Genomic DNA, 20,051 nt, shown 5'->3' with positions numbered 1-20,051 from the left:
GTGTTAGGCTGGATACAGGGCTGGGTACAGGGTTGTGTTGAGCTGGGTACAGGGTTGTGTTGGGCTGGGTACAGGGTTGTATTGGGTTGGGTACAGGGCTGGATACAGGGCTGGGTACAGGGCTGGGTACAGGGCTGTGTTGGGTTGGGTACAGGGCTGTGTTGGGTTGGGTACAGGGCTGTGTTGGGTTGGGTACAGGGCTGGATACAGGGCTGGGTACAGGGCTGGATACAGGGCTGGATACAGGGCTGGGTACAGGGCTGGGTACAGGGTTGTATTGGGTTGGGTACAGGGCTGGGTACAGGGCTTGGTACAGGGTTGTATTGGGTTGGGTACAAGGCTGGGTACAGGGCTGTTTTGGGTAAAGACAATAAACTGACTATGACCTGGAATGTGTTCCTATTAGACCCACAGTTTTTATTTATTATTTATTTTATTTCAACTTTATTTAACCAGGTAGGCAAGTTGAGAACAAGTTCTCATTTACAATTGCGACCTGGCCAAGATAAAGCAAAGCAGTGCGACACAAACAACAACACAGAGTTACACATGGAATAAACAAACTTACAGTCAATAACACAGTAGGAAAAATATATATACAGTCTGTGAAAATGAGATAAGACCGGTGGCGTGACCATGTTATGGCAACATTGGTTCATACGGTAGGTACTGTTGCCATGGTATTGGATCGAAGTCATCCTGAACTGTAGTAAAGTCCTGTGGTTATGGGGATGCCTGTACTAAGGACAGAAATCATCCTGAACTGTAGTAAAGTCCTGTGGTTATTGGGATGCCTGTACTAAGGACAGAAATCATCCTGAACTGTAGTAAAGTCCTGTGGTTATGGGGATGCCTGTACTAAGGACAGAAATCATCCTGAACTGTAGTAAAGTCCTGTGGTTATGGAGATGCCTGTACTAAGTACAGAAATCATCCTGAACTGTAGTAAAGTCCTGTGGTTATGGGGATGCCTGTACTAAGGACAGAAATCATCCTGAACTGTAGTAAAGTCCTGTGCTTATGGGGATACCTGTACTTCAGGGCTGGTGTGGGCAGTCAGGGAAGAACTGTCAGGCCTGGACACAGACGTACCTTTGGCATGACCGTGTGATTGCAGAATTGGATCATACAGTAGGCACTGTTGCCACGGTAGTGAGGTCAGGGACTGCCTTAGTGACTGGCTGGGGGTTTCCTGTACTTCAGGGCTGCTGGCTCATATAGTCATACATTAGGTAATATTGCCACAGTGAGGCTGGGTGTGAGGCTGGTTTAGCAGGTCCTATTGACAAGCCTGGACCCAGAGGTACTGGTGGCATGACAGTATGAAGGGAAACATTGGAAGAATTGGTCCTATATTAGGCACTGTTGCCATGGTAAGGCCTGCAGCACAGAATAGTACCGTTGCCATGGTAAGGCCTGCAGCACAGAATAGTACCGTTGCCATGGTAAGGCCTGCAGCACAGAATAGTACCGTTGCCATGGTAAGGCCTGCAGCACAGAATAGTACCATTGCCATGGTAAGGCCTGCAGCACAGAATAGTACCGTTGCCATGGTAAGGCCTGCAGCACAGAATAGTACCGTTGCCATGGTAAGGCCTGCAGCACAGAATAGTACCGTTGCCATGGTAAGGCCTGCAGCACAGAGAGCTACTGTTGCCATGGTAAGGCCTGCAGAACAGAAGGGTACCGTTGCCATGGTAAGGCCTGCAGCACAGAGAGCTACTGTTGCCATGGTAAGGTCTGCAGCACAGAAAGGTACCGTTGCCATGGTAAGGCCTGCAGCACAGAGAGCTACTGTTGCCATGGTAAGGCCTGCAGAACAGAAAGGTACCGTTGCCATGGTAAGGCCTGCAGCACAGAGAGCTACTGTTGCCATGGTAAGGCCTGCAGCACAGAAAGGTACCGTTGCCATGGTAAGGCCTGCAGCACAGAAAGGTACCGTTGCCATGGTAAGGCCTGCAGCACAGAGAGCTACTGTTGCCATGGTAAGGCCTGCAGCACAGAAAGGTACCGTTGCCATGGTAAGGCCTGCAGCACAGAAAGGTACCGTTGCCATGGTAAGGCCTGCAGAACAGAATCAAATCAAATCAAATCAAATGTATTTTTATATAGCCCTTCGTACATCAGCTGATATTCTCAAAGTGCTGTACAGAAACCCAGCCTAAAACCCCAAACAGCAAGCAAAGCATGTGAAAGAAGCACGGTGGCTAGGAAAAACTCCCTAGGAAAAACTCCCTAGAAAGGCCAAAAACCTAGGAAGAAACCTAGAGAGGAACCAGGCTATGAGGGGTGGCCAGTCCTCTTCTGGCTGTGCAGGGTGGATATTATAACAGAACATGGTCAAAATGTTAAAATGTTAAAATGTTCATAAATGACCAGAATGGTCAAATAATAATCATAGTAGTTGTCGAGGGTGCAACAAGCACGTCCGGTGAACAGGTCAGGGTTCCATAGCCGCAGGCAGAACAGTTGAAACTGGAGCAGCAGCACGGCCAGGTGGACTGGGGACAGCAAGGAGTCATCATACCAGGTAGTCCTGAGGCATGGTCCTAGGGCTCAGGTCCTCCGAGAGAAAGACAGAAAGAGAGAAAGAGAGAATTAGAGAGTGCATATTTAAATACACACAGGACACCGGATAAGACAAGAGAAATACTCCAGATGTAACAGACTGACCCTAGCCCCCCGACACATAAACTACTGCAGCATAAATACTGGAGGCTGAGACAGGAGGGATCAGAAGACACTGTGGCCCCATCCGATGATACCCCGGACAGGGCCAAACAGGCAGGATATAACCCCACCCACTTTGCCAAAGCACAGCCCCCACACCACTAGAGGGATGTCTCCAACCACCAACTTACCGTCCTAAGACAAGGCCGAGTATAGCCCACAACGATCTCCGCCATGGCACAACCCAAGGGGGGGGCGCCAACCCAGACAGGAAGACCACGTCAGTGACTCAACCCACTCAAGTGACGCACCCCTCCCATGGACGGCATGGAAGAACACCAGTAGGCCAGTGACTCAGCCCCTGTAAAAGGGTTAGAGGCAGAGAATCCCAGTGGAAAGAGGGGAACCGGCAAGGCAGAGACAGCAAGGGCGGTTCGTTGCTCCAGCCTTTCCGTTCACCTTCACACTCCTGGGCCAGACTATACTTAATCATAGGACCTACTGAAGAGATAAGTCTTCAGTAAAGACTTAAAGGTTGAGACTGAGTCTGCGTCTCTCACATTGGTAGGCAGACCATTCCATAAAAATGGAGCTCTATAGGAGAAAGCCCTACCTCCAGCCGTTTGCTTAGAAATTCTAGGGACAATTAGGAGGCCTGCGTCTTGTGACCGTAGCGTACGTGTAGGTATGTACGGCAGGACCAAATCGGAAAGATAGGTAGGAGCAAGCCCATGTAATGCTTTGTAGGTTAGCAGTAAAACCTTGAAATCAGCCCTTGCCTTAACAGGAAGCCAGTGTAGGGAGGCTAGCACTGGAGTAATATGATCAAATTTTTTGGTTCTAGTCAGGATTCTAGCAGCCGTATTTAGCACTAACTGAAGTTTATTTAGTGCTTTATCCGGGTAGCCGGAAAGTACCGTTGCCATGGTAAGGCCTGCAGAACAGAAAGGTACCGTTGCCATGGTAAGGCCTGCAGCACAGAAAGGTACTGTTGCCATGGTAAGGCGTGCAGAACAGAAAGGTACTGTTGCCATGGTAAGGCATACAGAACAGAAAGGTACTGTTGCCATGGTAAGGCCTGCAGCACAGAGAGCTACTGTTGCCATGGTAAGGCCTGCAGCACAGAAAGGGACCGTTGCCATGGTAAGGCCTGCAGAACAGAAAGGTACCGTTGCCATGGTAAGGCCAGCAGAACAGAAAGGTACCGTTGCCATGGTAAGGCCAGCAGAACAGAAAGGTACCGTTGCCATGGTAAGGCCTGCAGAACAGAAAGGTACCGTTGCCATGGTAAGGCCTGCAGCACAGAAAGGTACCGTTGCCATGGTAAGGCCTGCAGAACAGAAAGGTACCGTTGCCATGGTAAGGCCTGCAGCACAGAAAGGTACTGTTGCCATGGTAATGCCTGCAGAACAGAAAGGTACCGTTGCCATGGTAATGCCTGCAGAACAGAAAGGTACTGTTGCCATGGTAAGGCCTGCAGAACAGAAAGGTACCGTTGCCATGGTAAGGCCTGCAGAACAGAAAGGTACCGTTGCCATGGTAAGGCCTGCAGAACAGAAAGGTACCGTTGCCGTGGTGTCAGAGGTCATGGCCCTGAAGCGGAGATCAGCACAAAAGGTCACAGATTTGCCTGTGTGATGAGGACACTAGTAAGTGGTACATAGACCCTCCTCTGGTATTTCACCCTTAACTTAGTGACCAGACAGCTGGGATATTCTAGTGGCTAGAAACAGTACATTTGGCAGACCTGGAAGTGAACATGGACTCTTGTTCTCTGAAAAACGACCAGCTCATTGGATGGAAAGTCAGAACAGAGGGTAACAGAACAGAGATATCGTCAATTCCCCAGCGTGAAGACCTACTAAAATACTAAACAATATAGGGAATGTCAGAAGAGGAAAGAAAAGGAGAGATTTTGGAGAATAAAATAAGAGATTTGGGAGGGATTAAGGAGATTGGAAAATGGTTTCCATGTTCCAGTTGTTACCCTCCTGTCTCTGTGTGTTTAAATCATTGGATAAAGAGAAGAAAGAAAGGATGAAGAGAGGGAGAGAGAGGGGAGAGAAAGAGAGAGAGGGAGAGGGAAGAGAGAAGGAGAGAGAAAGGGAGAGAGGGGAGAGAGAAGGAGAGAGAAAGGGAAGAGAGTTTTAAACGAGTGGAGACAACCTCGAGTCTTGCGGTTTCAACAATGACCACCATCTGCAGAAACGTGGGCTGCATCATCATTGTTGGAGCGTGTTTAGTTACGCTCCTGTTTGTACACACACACACACACACACACACACACACACACACACACACACACACACACAAAAATGGCGCTTACACATTTATTTTCCTCTAGCCTAGTCACGTTTTCCTTCAAACTAATCTACACACAGACATCGAGACAATCTAAGACGCTGGCAGGTTTTGAGGTTTATTTCACTGACGAAGGACAGAGCAGGAGAGTGAAGGTTTCAACAACATTTTTGTCGGGTTCACGTAGGATCGGGTTTCAAGAACATAGGAGTAAGACTAGACATTATCATAACCTTTACCCTGTAGTCTCTCAGTTTCTAATGGTTAGTTAACTCAACAGTCTCTCAGTTTCTAATGGTTAGTTAACACAACAACAGTCTCTCAGTTTCTAATGGTTAGTTAACACAACAACAGTCTCTCAGTTTCTAACTGTTAGTTAACACAACAACAGTCTCTCAGTTTCTAACGGTTAGTTAACACAACAACAGTCTCTCAGTTTCTAACTGTTAGTTAACACAACAACAGTCTCTCAGTTTCTAATGGTTAGTTAACACAACAACAGTCTCTCAGTTTCTAATGGTTAGTTAACACAACAACAGTCTCTCAGTTTCTAATGGTTAGTTAACACAACAACAGTCTCTCAGTTTCTAACTGTTAGTTAACACAACAACAGTCTCTCAGTTTCTAACGGTTAGTTAACACAACAACAGTCTCTCAGTTTCTAATGGTTAGTTAACACAACAACAGTCTCTCAGTTTCTAATGGTTAGTTAACACAACAACAGTCTCTCAGTTTCTAATGGTTAGTTAACACAACAACAGTCTCTCAGTTTCTAATGGTTAGTTAACACAACAACAGTCTCTCAGTTTCTAATGGTTAGTTAACTCAACAGTCTCTCAGTTTCTAACGGTTAGTTAACACAACAACAGTCTCTCAGTTTCTAACGGTTAGTTAACACAACAACAGTCTCTCAGTTTCTAATGGTTAGTTAACACAACAACAGTCTCTCAGTTTCTAACTGTTAGTTAACACAACAACAGTCTCTCAGTTTCTAATGGTTAGTTAACACAACAACAGTCTCTCAGTTTCTAATGGTTAGTTAACACAACAACAGTCTCTCAGTTTCTAATGGTTAGTTAACACAACAACAGTCTCTCAGTTTCTAATGGTTAGTTAACACAACAACAGTCTCTCAGTTTCTAACTGTTAGTTAACACAACAACAGTCTCTCAGTTTCTAATGGTTAGTTAACACAACAACAGTCTCTCAGTTTCTAATGGTTAGTTAACACAACAACAGTCTCTCAGTTTCTAATGGTTAGTTAACACAACAACAGTCTCTCAGTTTCTAATGGTTAGTTAACACAACAACAGTCTCTCAGTTTCTAATGGTTAGTTAACACAACAACAGTCTCTCAGTTTCTAATGGTTAGTTAACACAACAACAGTCTCTCAGTTTCTAATGGTTAGTTAACTCAACAGTCTCTCAGTTTCTAATGGTTAGTTAACACAACAACAGTCTCTCAGTTTCTAATGGTTAGTTAACTCAACAGTCTCTCAGTTTCTAATGGTTAGTTAACACAACAACAGTCTCTCAGTTTCTAACGGTTAGTTAACACAACAACAGTCTCTCAGTTTCAAACAGTTAACAGATGACAAATCATTTGCACTATTACTGAATTACTGAAGGTACATTATTTACCAGTTGCCGTGATAAATGTTTTGTTGTTGTTGGTTACTCTCCTCAAACAATAGCATGGTATTATTTCACTGTCATAGCTACTGTTAATTGGACAGTGCAGTTAGATTAACAATACTTTAAGCTTTCTCCCCATATAAGACTAACGATCCTTGGTAGGACCTTCTTAAAACAGTTCCAAATACAGGGCATTCAGAAAGTATTCAGACTCCTTGACTTTTTCCACCTTTTTTTAAAAATTGTTTTTGCCTTATTCTAAAATGGGTAAACATTTGTGCAAATGTATTAAAAAGAAACAACTGAAATATCACCCTTTACTCAGTACTTTGTGGAAGCACCTTTGGCAGCGATTCCATCCTCAAGTCTTCTTGGGTATGACGCTACAAGCTTGGCACACCTGTATTTGGGGAGTTTCTCCATTTCTTCTCTGCAAATCCTCTCAAGCTCTGTCAGGTTGGATGGGGAGCGTCGCTGCACAGCTATTTTCAGGTCTCTCCAGAGATGTTAGATCGGGTTCAAGTCCGGGCTCTGGCTGGGCCACTCAAGGACGTTTAGAGACTGAAGCCACTCCTTCATTGTCTTGGCTGTGTGCTTAGGGTCGTTGTCCTGTTGGAAGGTGAACCTTCGCCCCAGTCTGAGGTCCTGAGTGCTCTGGAGCAGGTTTTCATCAAGGATCTCTATGTACTTTGTTCCGTTCATCTTTCCCCCGATCCTGACTAGTCTCCCAGTCCCTGCCGCTGAAAAACATCCCCACAGAATGATGCTGCCACCACCATGCTTCACCGTAGGGATGGTGCCAGGTTTCCTCCAGACGTGATGCTTGGCATTCAGGCCAAAGAGTTCAATCTTGGTTTCATCAGACCAGAGAATCGTGTTTCTCATGGTCTGAGAGTCCTTTAGGTGCCTTTTGGCAAACTCCAAGTGGGCTGTCATGTGCATTTTATTGAGGAGTGGCATCTGTCTGGTTGGTTATGGTATGGTTGTCCTTCTGGAAGGTTCTCCCATCTCCACAGAGGAACTCTAGAGCTCTGTCAGAGTGACCGTTGGGTTCTTGGTCACCTCCCTGACCAAGGCCCTTCTCCCCCGATTGCTCAGTTTGGCTGGGCGGCCAACTCTAGGAAGAGTCTTGGTGGTTCTAAACTTCTTCCATTTAAGAATGATGGAAGCCACTGTGTTCTTGGGGACCTTCAATGCTGCAGAATGGTTTGGGACCCTTCCCCAGATCTGTGCCTCGACATAATCCTGTCTCGGAGCTCTACGGCAATTCCCTCGACCTCATGGCTTGGTTTTTAATAAGACATTCACTGTCAACTGTGGGACCTTATATAGGCAGGTGTGTGCCTTTCCAAATCATGTCCAATCAATTGAATTTACCGCAGGTGGACTCCAATCAAGTTCTAGAAACATCAAGGATGATCAATGGAAACAAGATGCACATGAGCTCAATTTCGAGTCTCATAGCAAAGGGTCTGAATACTTAAGTAAATAATGTATTTCTGTTTAAAAAAATTTATACATTTGCAAAAAAAAATTACAAAAAAACTGTTTTTGCTTTGTCATTATAGAGTAATTGTGTGTAGATTAATGAGGACATTTTGTTATTTAATCCATTTTAGAATAAGGCTGTAACGTAACAAAATGTGGAAAAAGTCAAGAGGTCTGAATACTTTCCCCAATAGCTTGGTAGAATGCATCGTTTGGGGTTCACACAAATGAGAGGCCTGCGACCACATCGAGACCCGAGGAGACGAGTGTGTATGTGCAGACTTGTCTAAACTAAGAGCCATGGTGCCATAGGGTTTCTCACCAAGGGACCGTTTTAATAGGACAAAAATGCGCTGTCATCAAACTCTGGCTTTGGGGTTGTGGGACCCAAAATACTTTTAAATATTATTATTATTATTATTTTTTTTTTACATCTGTGTGTGTTTTTGTATGATGCATCGTTCCAATGCTCAGTTCTACCAACATTGATAAAAAAATTTAACAAAAAAAAAAAGAGCCCTAGAAATGATGCATAGGATAGTATTTTATATACATACAAACACACACACACACACACACACACACACACACACACACACACACACACACACTGACTAACATACACACACACACACACACACACTGACTAACATACACACCCACACACACACACACACACACACACACACACACACACACACACACACTGACTAACATACACACACACACACACACAACACACAACACACACACACTGACTAACATACACACACACACACACACAACACACAACACACACACACACACACACACACTGACTAACATACACACACACCCCTGGGAGTACAGGAAGCAGGGAAAGCAGGAACATGTGATCCTGTCCCACTGCTACTGTTTGGAAAATAAGTTCTAAGCTGGACTGTGTGTGTGTGTGTGTGGGCGTGTTTAAGTATACCAGAGGGGACCAGAAGTCCCATAGGAATAGTAAACAAACATTTGACCAACTGGAGACATGAGTCCTCACAATGTCAAATGCTATTTCTAAGGGGTTTAGGGTTAGGAGATAGGGTTAGGAGATAGGGTTGGGAGATAGGGTTGGGAGATAGGGTTAGGAGATAGGGTTGGGAGATAGGGTTGGGAGATAAGGTTAGGTTTAGGGTTAGGAGATAGGTTTAAGGTTAGGAGATAGGGTTAGGTTTAGGGTTAGGTTTAGGGTAAGAGATAGGATTAGGTGATAGTATTAGGAGATGGGGTTAGGCGATATGGTTAGGAGACAGGGTTAAGTTTAGGGTTAGGAGATAGGGTTAGGAGATAGGGTTAGGAGATAGGATTAGGTGATAGGGTTAGGAGATAGGATTAGGTGATAGGGTTAGGAAATAGGGTTAGGATTAGGGATAGGAGATAAGGTTAGGAGATAAGGTTAGGAGACAGGGTTAGGAGATAGGTTAAGGTTAGATTTTCGGGTTGGGTTTGGATTAGGTTTCAGGGTTTGGGAAAAGGATCCACCCCTTTTTTCCCAATTTCCACCTAAAATGACCCAAATCTAACTGCCTGTAGCTCAGGGCCTGAAGAAAGGATATGCTGATTCTTGATACTATTTGAAATGAAACACTTTGAAGTTTGTGGAAATGTGAAATTAATGTAGGAGAATATAATGCATTTAACATATATATACTGTATGTAATTAAAAGTCTCATTAAAGTTTGGCAAAATGTTCAGGCACTTCCCTCATGTTAGCATGTGTCTGGACATGACAGGCTGTAGTTAAAACCATAGGCCCTAGCAGATGGCCTTGGTGCCCTGGCAGATGGCCTTGGTGCCCTAGCAGATGGCCTTGGTGATGTAGCAGATGGCCTTGGTGACGTAGCAGATGGCCTTGGTGACGTAGCAGATGGCCTTAGTGCCCTAGCAGATGGCCTTAGTGCCCTAGCAGATGGCCTTGGTGACGTAGCAGATGGCCTTGGTGACGTAGCAGATGGCCTTGGTGACGTAGCAGATGGTCTTGGTGACGTAGCAGATGGCCTTAGTGCCCTAGCAGATGGCCTTGGTGACGTAGCAGATGGTCTTGGTGACGTAGCAGATGGTCTTGGTGCCCTAGCAGATGGTCTTGGTGCCCTAGCAGATGGTCTTGGTGACCTGGCAGATGGCCTTGGTGCCCTAGCAGATGGCCTTGGTGCCCTAGCAGATGGCCTTGGTGCCCTAGCAGATGGCCTTGGTGACCTAGCAGATGGTCTTGGTGCCCTAGCAGATGGCCTTGGTGACCTAGCAGATGGCCTTGGTGCCCTAGCAGATGGCCTTGGTGACCTACCAGATGGCCTTGGTGCCCTAGCAGATGGCCTTGGTGCCCTAGCAGATGGCCTTGGTGCCCTAGCAGATGGCCTTGGTGACCTAGCAGATGGTCTTGGTGCCCTAGCAGATGGTCTTGGTGCCCTAGCAGATGGCCTTGGTGACCTAGCAGATGGCCTTGGTGCCCTACCAGATGGTCTTGGTGACCTAGCAGATGGCCTTGGTGCCCTACCAGATGGCCTTGGTGACCTAGCAGATGGCCTTGGTGCCCTAGCAGATGGCCTTGGTGCCCTAGCAGATGGCCTTGGTGACCTAGCAGATGGTCTTGGTGCCCTAGCAGATGGCCTTGGTGCCCTAGCAGATTAGGCACCTCTTGAAGGCCAAATGGCCTTGCCCCTAAAATAACGAAATTCCAGGCCTGACACATCCACAGTATTGTATAATTATAAACGCCAGTCATGTTTGACAAATATGATGTAGGATCGTTATCACTGAAGGCTTGATTCTGTACTTGAGTCACAGTAAATTCTGGTAGGAGAGAAAAGCGAATGTCTGTTGCTCACTGCAACATCCAGCCCAGGTCAACCTTGATACACGTCAGTATTCAACGTCCGTCCATGTCTGAGGATGTCTGGAGGTCACGTGGAACCTGGCCACTAGGGGCGACGGTGAGCGTTGTTACCTTCTAGTAAGCATCTGCCTCTGATTCCAAAGGTTCCAATTTCGAATCCAGCGATAGGAAGTTGTTTTTGATATTTTTGTTATGAGCCTATCCCAAACCTTAACCCTAACGTTAACCATTCTGACTTAATTCCTAAACTTAACCCTAACCTTAAAAAGTCTGACTTAATGCTTAAACTTAACCCTAACCTTAAAAATTCTGACTTAATGCCTAAACTTAACCCTAACCTTAAAAATTCGGACTTAATTCCTAAACTTAACCCTAACCTTAAAAATTCTGACTTAATGCCTAAACTTAACCCTAACCTTAAAAATTCTGACTTAATTCCTAAACTTAACCTTATACACTTTGAAATTTGATGTGTAGAACAACTTAGAAATGTGACATTCGAGAAACATTGACAACCCATGTTAACAACCCATGTTAACAACCCGTATTAACAAACCATGTTAACAACCCGTATTAACAAACCATGTCAACAACCCGTATTAACAACCCACACTAACAACCCGTATTAACAACCCATACTAACAACCCGTATTAACAACCCATACTAACAACCCGTATTAACAACCCATATTAACAACCCGTACTAACAACCCATATTAACAACCCATACCAACAACCCATACTAAGAACCCATATTAACAACCCATATTAACAACCCATACTAACAATCCATACTAACAACCCATACTAACAACCCATACTAACAACCCATATTAACAACCCATACTAACAACCCATACTAGCAACCCATATTAACAACCCGTACTAACAACCCATGCTAGTTGTTGCATCTGTAGATCTTCCGTCTTTCAACATCTCATTTTCATCATATGAAACCATTTCCATTTGCAGTGCATTTTTTTGAGATTGTATTTTTTTTTATTGCATTTTGAAACATTTGCGCCTACTGCCATGTGTACACTGCTGCACTTATAAGGTGAAAAAATAGCCTAATAGTTTATCAACATGATAAGCTAAATGTTCTGATCTGTTGCATCAGCCATTTGCAGATCGTTACTCATCTTGTCGGCTGACGGAAAGTAAATGTGGACAGTTCTTCTGACATCTTCAATGTGCGGCTCGGGAATTCGATAAGAGGGAGAGTCCCCGATGTGTCTGTCTTCACTTGTAGCCTACTTCTTAGCTGAGATGCCTGTGAGAAGGACCCGATCATGTGACGTGCGTTGGCTAATAAGAATGTAGATATCTGAGAGAGCCATGTGAGTGAGAGATGTATCGGAGCACAACGATTGGAAGCCGGGAGAAGGGAATTATAATTATATTCAGCCCAAAGGGCACAATGGCCACTTACAGGGGGCGTCGATGCCGCCGAAAAACTCGAGGCCTTGTGCGGGTGTTTCTGCGAAGGGGGGAACACTAATTGTCTCTTATCCTTGTTGGCCTTAGATAGTGGGTGGAGTCTCTTTACAGTGGGTGGAGTCTCTCTACAGTGGGTGGAGTCTCTTTACAGTGGGTGGAGTCTCTTTACAGTGGGTGGAGTCTCTCGGCAGTGGGTGGAGTCTCTCGGCAGTGGGTGGAGTCTCTCGACAGTGGGTGGAGTCTCTCGACAGTGGGTGGAGTTGCTCTACAGTGGGTGGAGTCTCTCTACAGTGGGTGGAGTCTCTTTACAGTGGGTGGAGTCTCTTTACAGTGGGTGGAGTCTCTCTACAGTGGGTGGAATCACTTTACAGTGGGTGGAGTCTCTTTACAGTGGGTGGAGTCTCTTTACAGTGGGTGGAGTCTCTCTACAGTGGGTGGAGTCTCTCTACAGTGGGTGGAGTCTCTCTACAGTGGGTGGAATCACTTTACAGTGGGTGGAGTCTCTTTACAGTGGGTGGAGTCTCTTTACAGTGGGTGGAGTCTCTCTACAGTGGGTGGATTCTCTCTACAGTGGGTGGAATCACTTTACAGTGGGTGGAGTCTCTTTACAGTGGGTGGAGTCTCTCTACAGTGGGTGGATTCTCTCTACAGTGGGTGGAATCACTTTACAGTGGGTGGAGTCTCTTTACAGTGGGTGGAGTCTCTCTACAGTGGGTGGAGTCTCTCTACAGTGGGTGGAGTCTCTCATACTACACTGGCAGTGGTTTTCCAGTGTAGTCACCATGAGCAAAGGGTCTTACAGACTAATGGAGAGTAGGGAGAATGGATGGTGGAGTATATTAAGGCAACCTGGGAGGGGGATAGGGTTGTTTCGAGTGGTTGTTGAGGGTGTGAGGGCGTGAGGGAGTGAGGGCGTGAGGGCATGAGGGTGTGAGGGCGTGAGGGCATGAGGGTGTGAGGGCGTGAGGGTGTGAGGGCATGAGGGTGTGGGGGCGTAGGGGTGTGAGGGCGTGAGGGTCGCCTGAGGGCGTGAGGGCGTGAGGGCATGAGGGTGTAGGGGTGTGAGGGCGTGAGGGTCGCCTGAGGGCGTGAGGGTGTGGGGGTGTGAGGGCGTGAGGGCATGAGGGTGTGGGGGCGTAGGGGTGTGAGGGCGTGAGGGTCGCCTGAGGGCGTGAGGGCGTGAGGGCATGAGGGTGTAGGGGTGTGAGGGCGTGAGGGTCGCCTGAGGGCGTGAGGGTGTGGGGGTGTGAGGGCGTGAGGGCGTGAGGGTGTGAGGGCGTAGGGGTGTGAGGGAGTGAGGGTGTGAGGGCGTAGGGGTGTGAGGGAGTGAGGGTGTGAGGGCGTAGGGGTGTGAGGGAGTGAGGGAGTGAGGGTGTGAGGGGTGTGAGGGCGTAGGGGAGTGAGGGTGTGAGGGAGTGAGGGTGTGAGGGAGTGAGGGCGTGAGGGAGTGAGGGCGTGAGGGCGTGAGGGTCGCCTGAGGGTGTCATTTTACTGGTCATTTGACTCTTTGTGTGTTTTGTTTGCAAGAAACCAACAACAACACTAATCCAGGTCTCCTTTTCTGTCATAATTCCATTACACCCAAATGCGCTGGACAACAAAACTATCAATGCCCTGATTTCATTCCCAGGGTTCTCATCTTCACAACTGCATCATGTAAACACTTTTCATGCTAAAACCAATGAATGTGCTGCTGTCATATTTTAATCGTGGTTATGTTTCTCTGTCTGCTGCGGTCATGATGTATCTCAAGGAACACCCAGCGATCTCTCTCTCAACGTTATCAATGTTTACACAATACATTTCTTTGTCTGTCCGATCACGAAAAATGTATAGATCCTGTATTTATTGTAGACGCGTTTTGGGGTGTTCTCTTGGAAGACTGACTGACTGTGATCATCCAATTGAATGGCATGCTATTCTAACGTGTGTGTGTTTGTGTGGTCTAAATGTATGTGAATACTATAGATTCATTTGCCTTGTAAAAATACTGTATACAGTGCAAGCTAACTTTGATCAATTCTGTTTTACTTGTCATCGAAGGGGAATGCTGTGGTCTAACCCTAACCTGCTTAGTGCTAACATTAGTTTGTGTTTGTGGTTGTGGTCGTGGTTCTTGTTGTAGTTTACAGACGGAACCAGTTCTGCAATTATTAACATCTCTGGCTCCTCCAGCCAACATGTACGTATGAGATTCTTCTATCCATCCCTATCCATCCCTCTCCATCCCTCTCTATCCCTCTCTACCCCTCTCCATCCCTCTCTACCCCTCTATCTATCCCTCTCCATCCCTCTCTATCCCTCTCTACCCCTCTCTATCCCTCTCTATCCCTCTCTACCCCTCTCTACCCCTCTCCATCCCTCTCTACCCCTCTATCTATCCCTCTCCATCCCTCTCTACCCCTCTCTACCCCTCTCTATCCCTCTCTACCCCTCTCTATCCCTCTCTACCCCTCTCACCCCTCTCTACCCCTCTCTACCCCTCTCCATCCCTCTCTACCCCTCTCTATCCCTCTCTACCCCTCTCTATCCCTCTCTACCCTTCTCTACCCCTCTCACCCTTCTCCATCCCTCTCTACCCCTCTCCATCCCTCTCTACCCTTCCCTACCCCTCTCACCATCCCTCTCCACCCCTCTCTACCCCTCTCTATCCCTCTCTATCCCTCTCTTATTCTCTCTATCCCTCTCTACCCCTCTCTATCCCTCTCTACCCCTCTCTTCTTCTCTCTACCCCTCTCTATCCCTCTCTACCCCTCTCTTCTTCTCTCCATCCTTCTCTACCCCTCTCTTCTTTTCTCTACCCCTCTCTATCCCTCTCTTCTTCTCTCCTTTCTCCCTCTCATCTTTTCTCAGAACCCGTTCCTCTCTCTCAATGAATCCCTTATCTCCGTCTTGTGTTCCTGTTCAGACAGAATCAGTATGGTTCTTGTGTGTCGTAATGAAAAGATCTTCACTCTGGCTGTTTTCTGATCACGTGATTCTTATTGACAACTAATGCATGTTTTCAACCTCTGAAATCCTCCTTTCACATTGAAGGTATGAAACAACTTGTTAACGGCGTGTTCACAATGGCAACAAGTTGCGTAGTATTTCATATGAACAGAAACTGCCTTAGGTCACTGTCAGTGTAACTGTATGTGAGTGTGTTTGTTGGGGTGTCAGGGTATGAACAGTAACAGTCAAAAGTTTTACAACACCTACTCATTCAAGGGTTTTTCTTTATTTTTTTAAAACTGTTTTCTACATTGTAGAATATCAAAACTATGAAATAACACATATGGAATCGTGTAGTAACCAAAAAATGTCTTAAACAAATACATTTTATACATTGAGATTCTTCAAAGTAGCCACACTTTGCTACAGTTGCCATAGCAAGCGGTGATGCAGCCAGTCAAGATTCTCTCAATGGTGTCAAATCTGTTCAGCCTCCTGAGGTGGAAGAGGCATTGCCGTGCCCTCTTCACAAAAGTGTGGGTGTGTGTGGACAATGTTTATTCCTGAGTGTTGTGGCAACACCGAGGAACTCTCGACCTGCTCCACTGCAGCCCCATTGATGTGGATGGGGGACTAGGATTAGTTTACACTCCCCCTAAACCATTGAAAGAGGTAGGGACAACTCCCTTAAAACTGACCTTGGATCAGTATCCAGCAGGGTTGGCCTCAATTCACAATTTTGGAATTGACTCCTATTCAAGTCATGAGCTGCAATTTGAATTGAATTACCCACACCTCACAAGATGTAGAATTTCAATTTAATTCAGTGCAATTCAAGGAAATTCCAGAGAGTTTAATTGAATCTGACAGGTCACACTTTCAGATACTAAAGAACACATCACTTTTCTCTGGAAACAATGTTCATATATTATTTTAACCTTTTTAGTACTTAGAATACACCATTGTATTTCCATTTAATTTTGTTTGACTTCTTTTTAAAGGCCTCAAGGTCAACCTGAGGGTTAAACTAATGCATTCTGTCAAATGTAGTATTTTCCTCATATTGAACAAAATGTAAGCGATTCATAAAAATATAATAACTTAGAATATTTGCATACAGGTTTTGTTATCCTTGATCATTAATTTTAAGAGTTTGAAAAAAATAATTGTTCTTCAACAATACGTATATAACGACATGTTTAATGTTTTATAGATGTATATTTGTTTAGACGGTACATTCTATATGGAATAGAAGAGGGATTTGAATTTAATTTAACTTCACTGAATTCAATTATTTTGCCTTTACTTCAAATTCGAATTAACATCACAAAACTGGCCTGAGATCACTGTATAGGGAACAACTTAATCCTGACTCTCTGTATCTCCTCAGATATTCTCCCTTCACTACCAGCTAGATGGGTTTTTACCCAGGCCTTTAATCCAGACTCTCTGTCTCTCCTCAGATATTCTCCATTCACTTCCAGCTAGATGGGTTTTCCATCTTACCCAGGCCTTTAAACATGATATCCTAAAACTGTTACATCTTAAGGAGAGTGAACTCTGCACCAGTGTGTGGTTTAGGGTGAGGAGGAATGTTGGTCAAAGTTCTGGATCCCCTTCTCAGTGAAGCAAGACTCCAATACTTGTAGAACTAAATACAACTTTCTTTCCTTCCTTCCCCCATCTTTTCTTGTCACTTATTATTTTTTTTATTTTTTTTGGGGGGGGGGGGGGGTAAATCTCAGTTAGTCAGCTCCATAATTATTGACAGCCTTGATAAAGATTAGCAATAATGACTGTATAAAATAAAAACAAATACTGAGATATATTGTGTGCAATCACCATGAATGTAACATTCAAATGCAATAAGGGTTCCACGGGAAACGCTGACCAACACTTCGGTTCCTACCCTGTCATGCAAAACGATACTGTTACGTTCCCCGGCAAGAAAACCAAATAATGTCTCTCAAACAGAAAGGGGAGGAGCTAACACAGAGTCACTGAAAGCAACTGAAATGAAACAGGTGGTGTTTTAGAAAGGGGTTCTGATGAGGGTGATAACTCTCATGGGGGGGGGGTGTCCACTGAACGTTGCCTAGCAACAACAATTGGGACCTAAAAGAGACCCACTGTGAGCTCTAGAGGTAAACAAAAGAAAAACCCACACCAAACTTAAAGACAGGAAGCAAACCAAAATGGTGGAGCTAAAACAAAAACAGGGAAGATCAGATAAAGGAATGTTTTTCTAGAAATCCAATAGGGAGCGCCAAACTAGGTGTTGACCCTCCACATCTCTCAATACAGCTGGAGCACTGGGCCAGACGCTCTTAATTAGCAGCAACTAGGTGTTGACCCTCCACATCTCTCAATACAGCTGGAGCACTGGGCCAGCCGCTCTTAATTAGCAGCAACTAGGTGTTGACCCTCCACATCTCTCAATACAGCTGGAGCACTGGGCCAGACGCTCTTAATTAGCAGCAACTAGGTGTTGACCCTCCACATCTCTCAATACAGCTGGAGCACTGGGCCAGCCGCTCTTAATTAGCAGCAACTAGGTGTTGACCCTCCACATCTCTCAATACAGCTGGAGCACTGGGCCAGCCGCTCTTAATTAGCAGCAACTAGGTGTTGACCCTCCACATCTCTCAAGATAAAGCCCTTTTGTGGATAAAAAACAAATTCTGATTGGCTGGGCCTGGTTCCCTTGCACCCCTGCCCAATCATGTGAAATCCATAGATTAGGGCCTAATTGATTTATTGAAATTGGCTGATTTCCTTATATGAACTGTAACTCCGAAAAATCTTTGAAATTGTTGTATGTTGAGTTTATATTTATGTTCAGTGTACATCGTAAGTAAATTTGCAATATTTGGTATAAAAAAAAATCACAATTATATTATTTGCCCATATCTTGGAACCTTACTGCTATAGAGGTCCTGGATGGCAGGGAGCTCGGCCCCAGTGACGTACTGGGCTGTACTCACTACCCTCTGTAGCGCCTTGTGGTCGGGTGAGACACACACACACACACACACACACACACACACACACACACACACACACACACACACACACACACACACACCCGTGACTGGGCATAAGAAGTAGACAAGTCTCTGTAAAACCACTGTTACAACACAAATCAATCTATCACCAACTAATTGTATGTGTGGACTGCATTGTAGCCCATCTCATCAGTTCTACATCACACTGAAGGTCACATCACCGCCCAATACACACACACACACACACACACACACACACACACACACACACACACACACACACACACACACACACACACACACACGTCTGCCCTAAAAACCATGCCGCCTGCATGTTTTTTTCATTGCTGATTGCCTCCAGATCCAGAACCATGCCAGTCCTGGCGCCGCGCACGCACGCACACACACACGCACACACACACACACACACACACACACACACACACACACCCTAGCGTTGCGGCTCACCAGTCCCTGGCACCACAGACACGCGCGGGGCACTTAAACTCACACTTCTGAGGAATGGAAATGTGTGTGTGTGTGTGCGTGCGCGTGCCAGCCGTCCCATGTCTTAGTAGGGAGAAAAGTTATCCTACATGTCACTCATTCACTCACACATCCTGTGGCATGAGAGAGACCTTTGTTCTACACACACCCACACACAGAAACACACATACACACACACACACACACACACACACACACACACACACACACACACACACACACACACACACACACACACACACACACACACACACACACAAAAGGAAAGGTGTGTATTGCGTCATGAGAGTGTTTGAACCTTCTGTTCCTGTGAGGGTTGAAGGTCGCAGGGTGGAGACAGGCGGAGTGTGGAGTGACATGACGGTGGTGTGTGTGTGTGTGTGTGTGTGTGTGTGTGTGTGTGTGTGTGCGGCCATACATGTTTGAGAGAGTGAGGGGTAGTTTTAAGCTGATCTGTCCCTTGAGAGTGTCTGGTCTTTGTAGTCCTTGTTCTCTGTACGTCAGAGACTTGGACTACGTCGTCAACCAGACTGTGAGAAAACGTCCTCTTGACAAAACACACAGACCAGAGTCTGTATTCAAAACTCTAGAGTCACTTCATGTCAGTCATTTCCCTCGTGGTTTATTTTTTAAAATATAAATAAACTCTAACTAAGATGATTACTGCACAAAATGTCGAAGACATGCAGACCAGTGTCTGTATTCCAAACTGTCATACAATTCTCATGTGGTCGACTCCATATTTATCCACATTACAACATGAACTACCTAGAGTCCTGTAGACCACTGAACGTTGACAATGTGAACACATCTTTGAACCTGTTGGACTTTGGTATGACTTAATCTTTCTTCATATGTCTCTTTTTAAAAAAACATTTTTAATCTAAAAACATCTCTCGATCCCTTGCTTTGCCTTTTTCTCTGCTGCCCTCAGCTGTTCCAGTGGGTAAGTTTAGCTGGGTGTAACGCTCAAGAGAAACCCTTTGCTTCAAACAATCTCATAAAAAAAAAAAGCACAGTCCTGTAAAATGTATATTGTATATTTTTTGGCCGGGGGCTATGTTGACGACTTAAAGAAATGACACGACACATTATTTAATCATGTTACAAAAATACATGACTTTAGTTGAACTTCATGGCTGACCTCTTCTTACCCAAACCCATTGATCTTTACCCTAACCTTTGACCTCTGTGTGTCCCCTATCAGGAGGAGG

The 20,051-nt window shown here is 45.4% G+C and overlaps 1 protein-coding gene across 1 annotated transcript in view; it reads left to right on the top strand.

Annotated features, from left to right (window-relative positions):
- LOC145861706 (dysferlin-like) overlaps window positions 1-20,051 on the top strand; it is a 182,712-nt gene that overhangs the window by 132,403 nt on the left and 30,258 nt on the right. Inside the window, 2 exon segments of the mRNA XM_082964598.1 lie at window positions 14,517-14,573; window positions 20,045-20,051. The exon segment at window positions 20,045-20,051 is cut by the window's right edge and continues 92 nt beyond it. Coding sequence (XP_082820724.1) covers window positions 14,517-14,573; window positions 20,045-20,051 — 64 coding nt within the window.

This window comes from Salmo salar, chromosome 18 (assembly GCF_965601325.2).
Source record: "Salmo salar chromosome 18, fSalSal1, whole genome shotgun sequence".
NCBI classification, from domain to species: domain Eukaryota; kingdom Metazoa; phylum Chordata; class Actinopteri; order Salmoniformes; family Salmonidae; genus Salmo; species Salmo salar.
The sequence above is the reverse complement of the archived record's forward strand: the minus strand, read 5'-3'. Positions and strand labels throughout refer to the sequence as shown.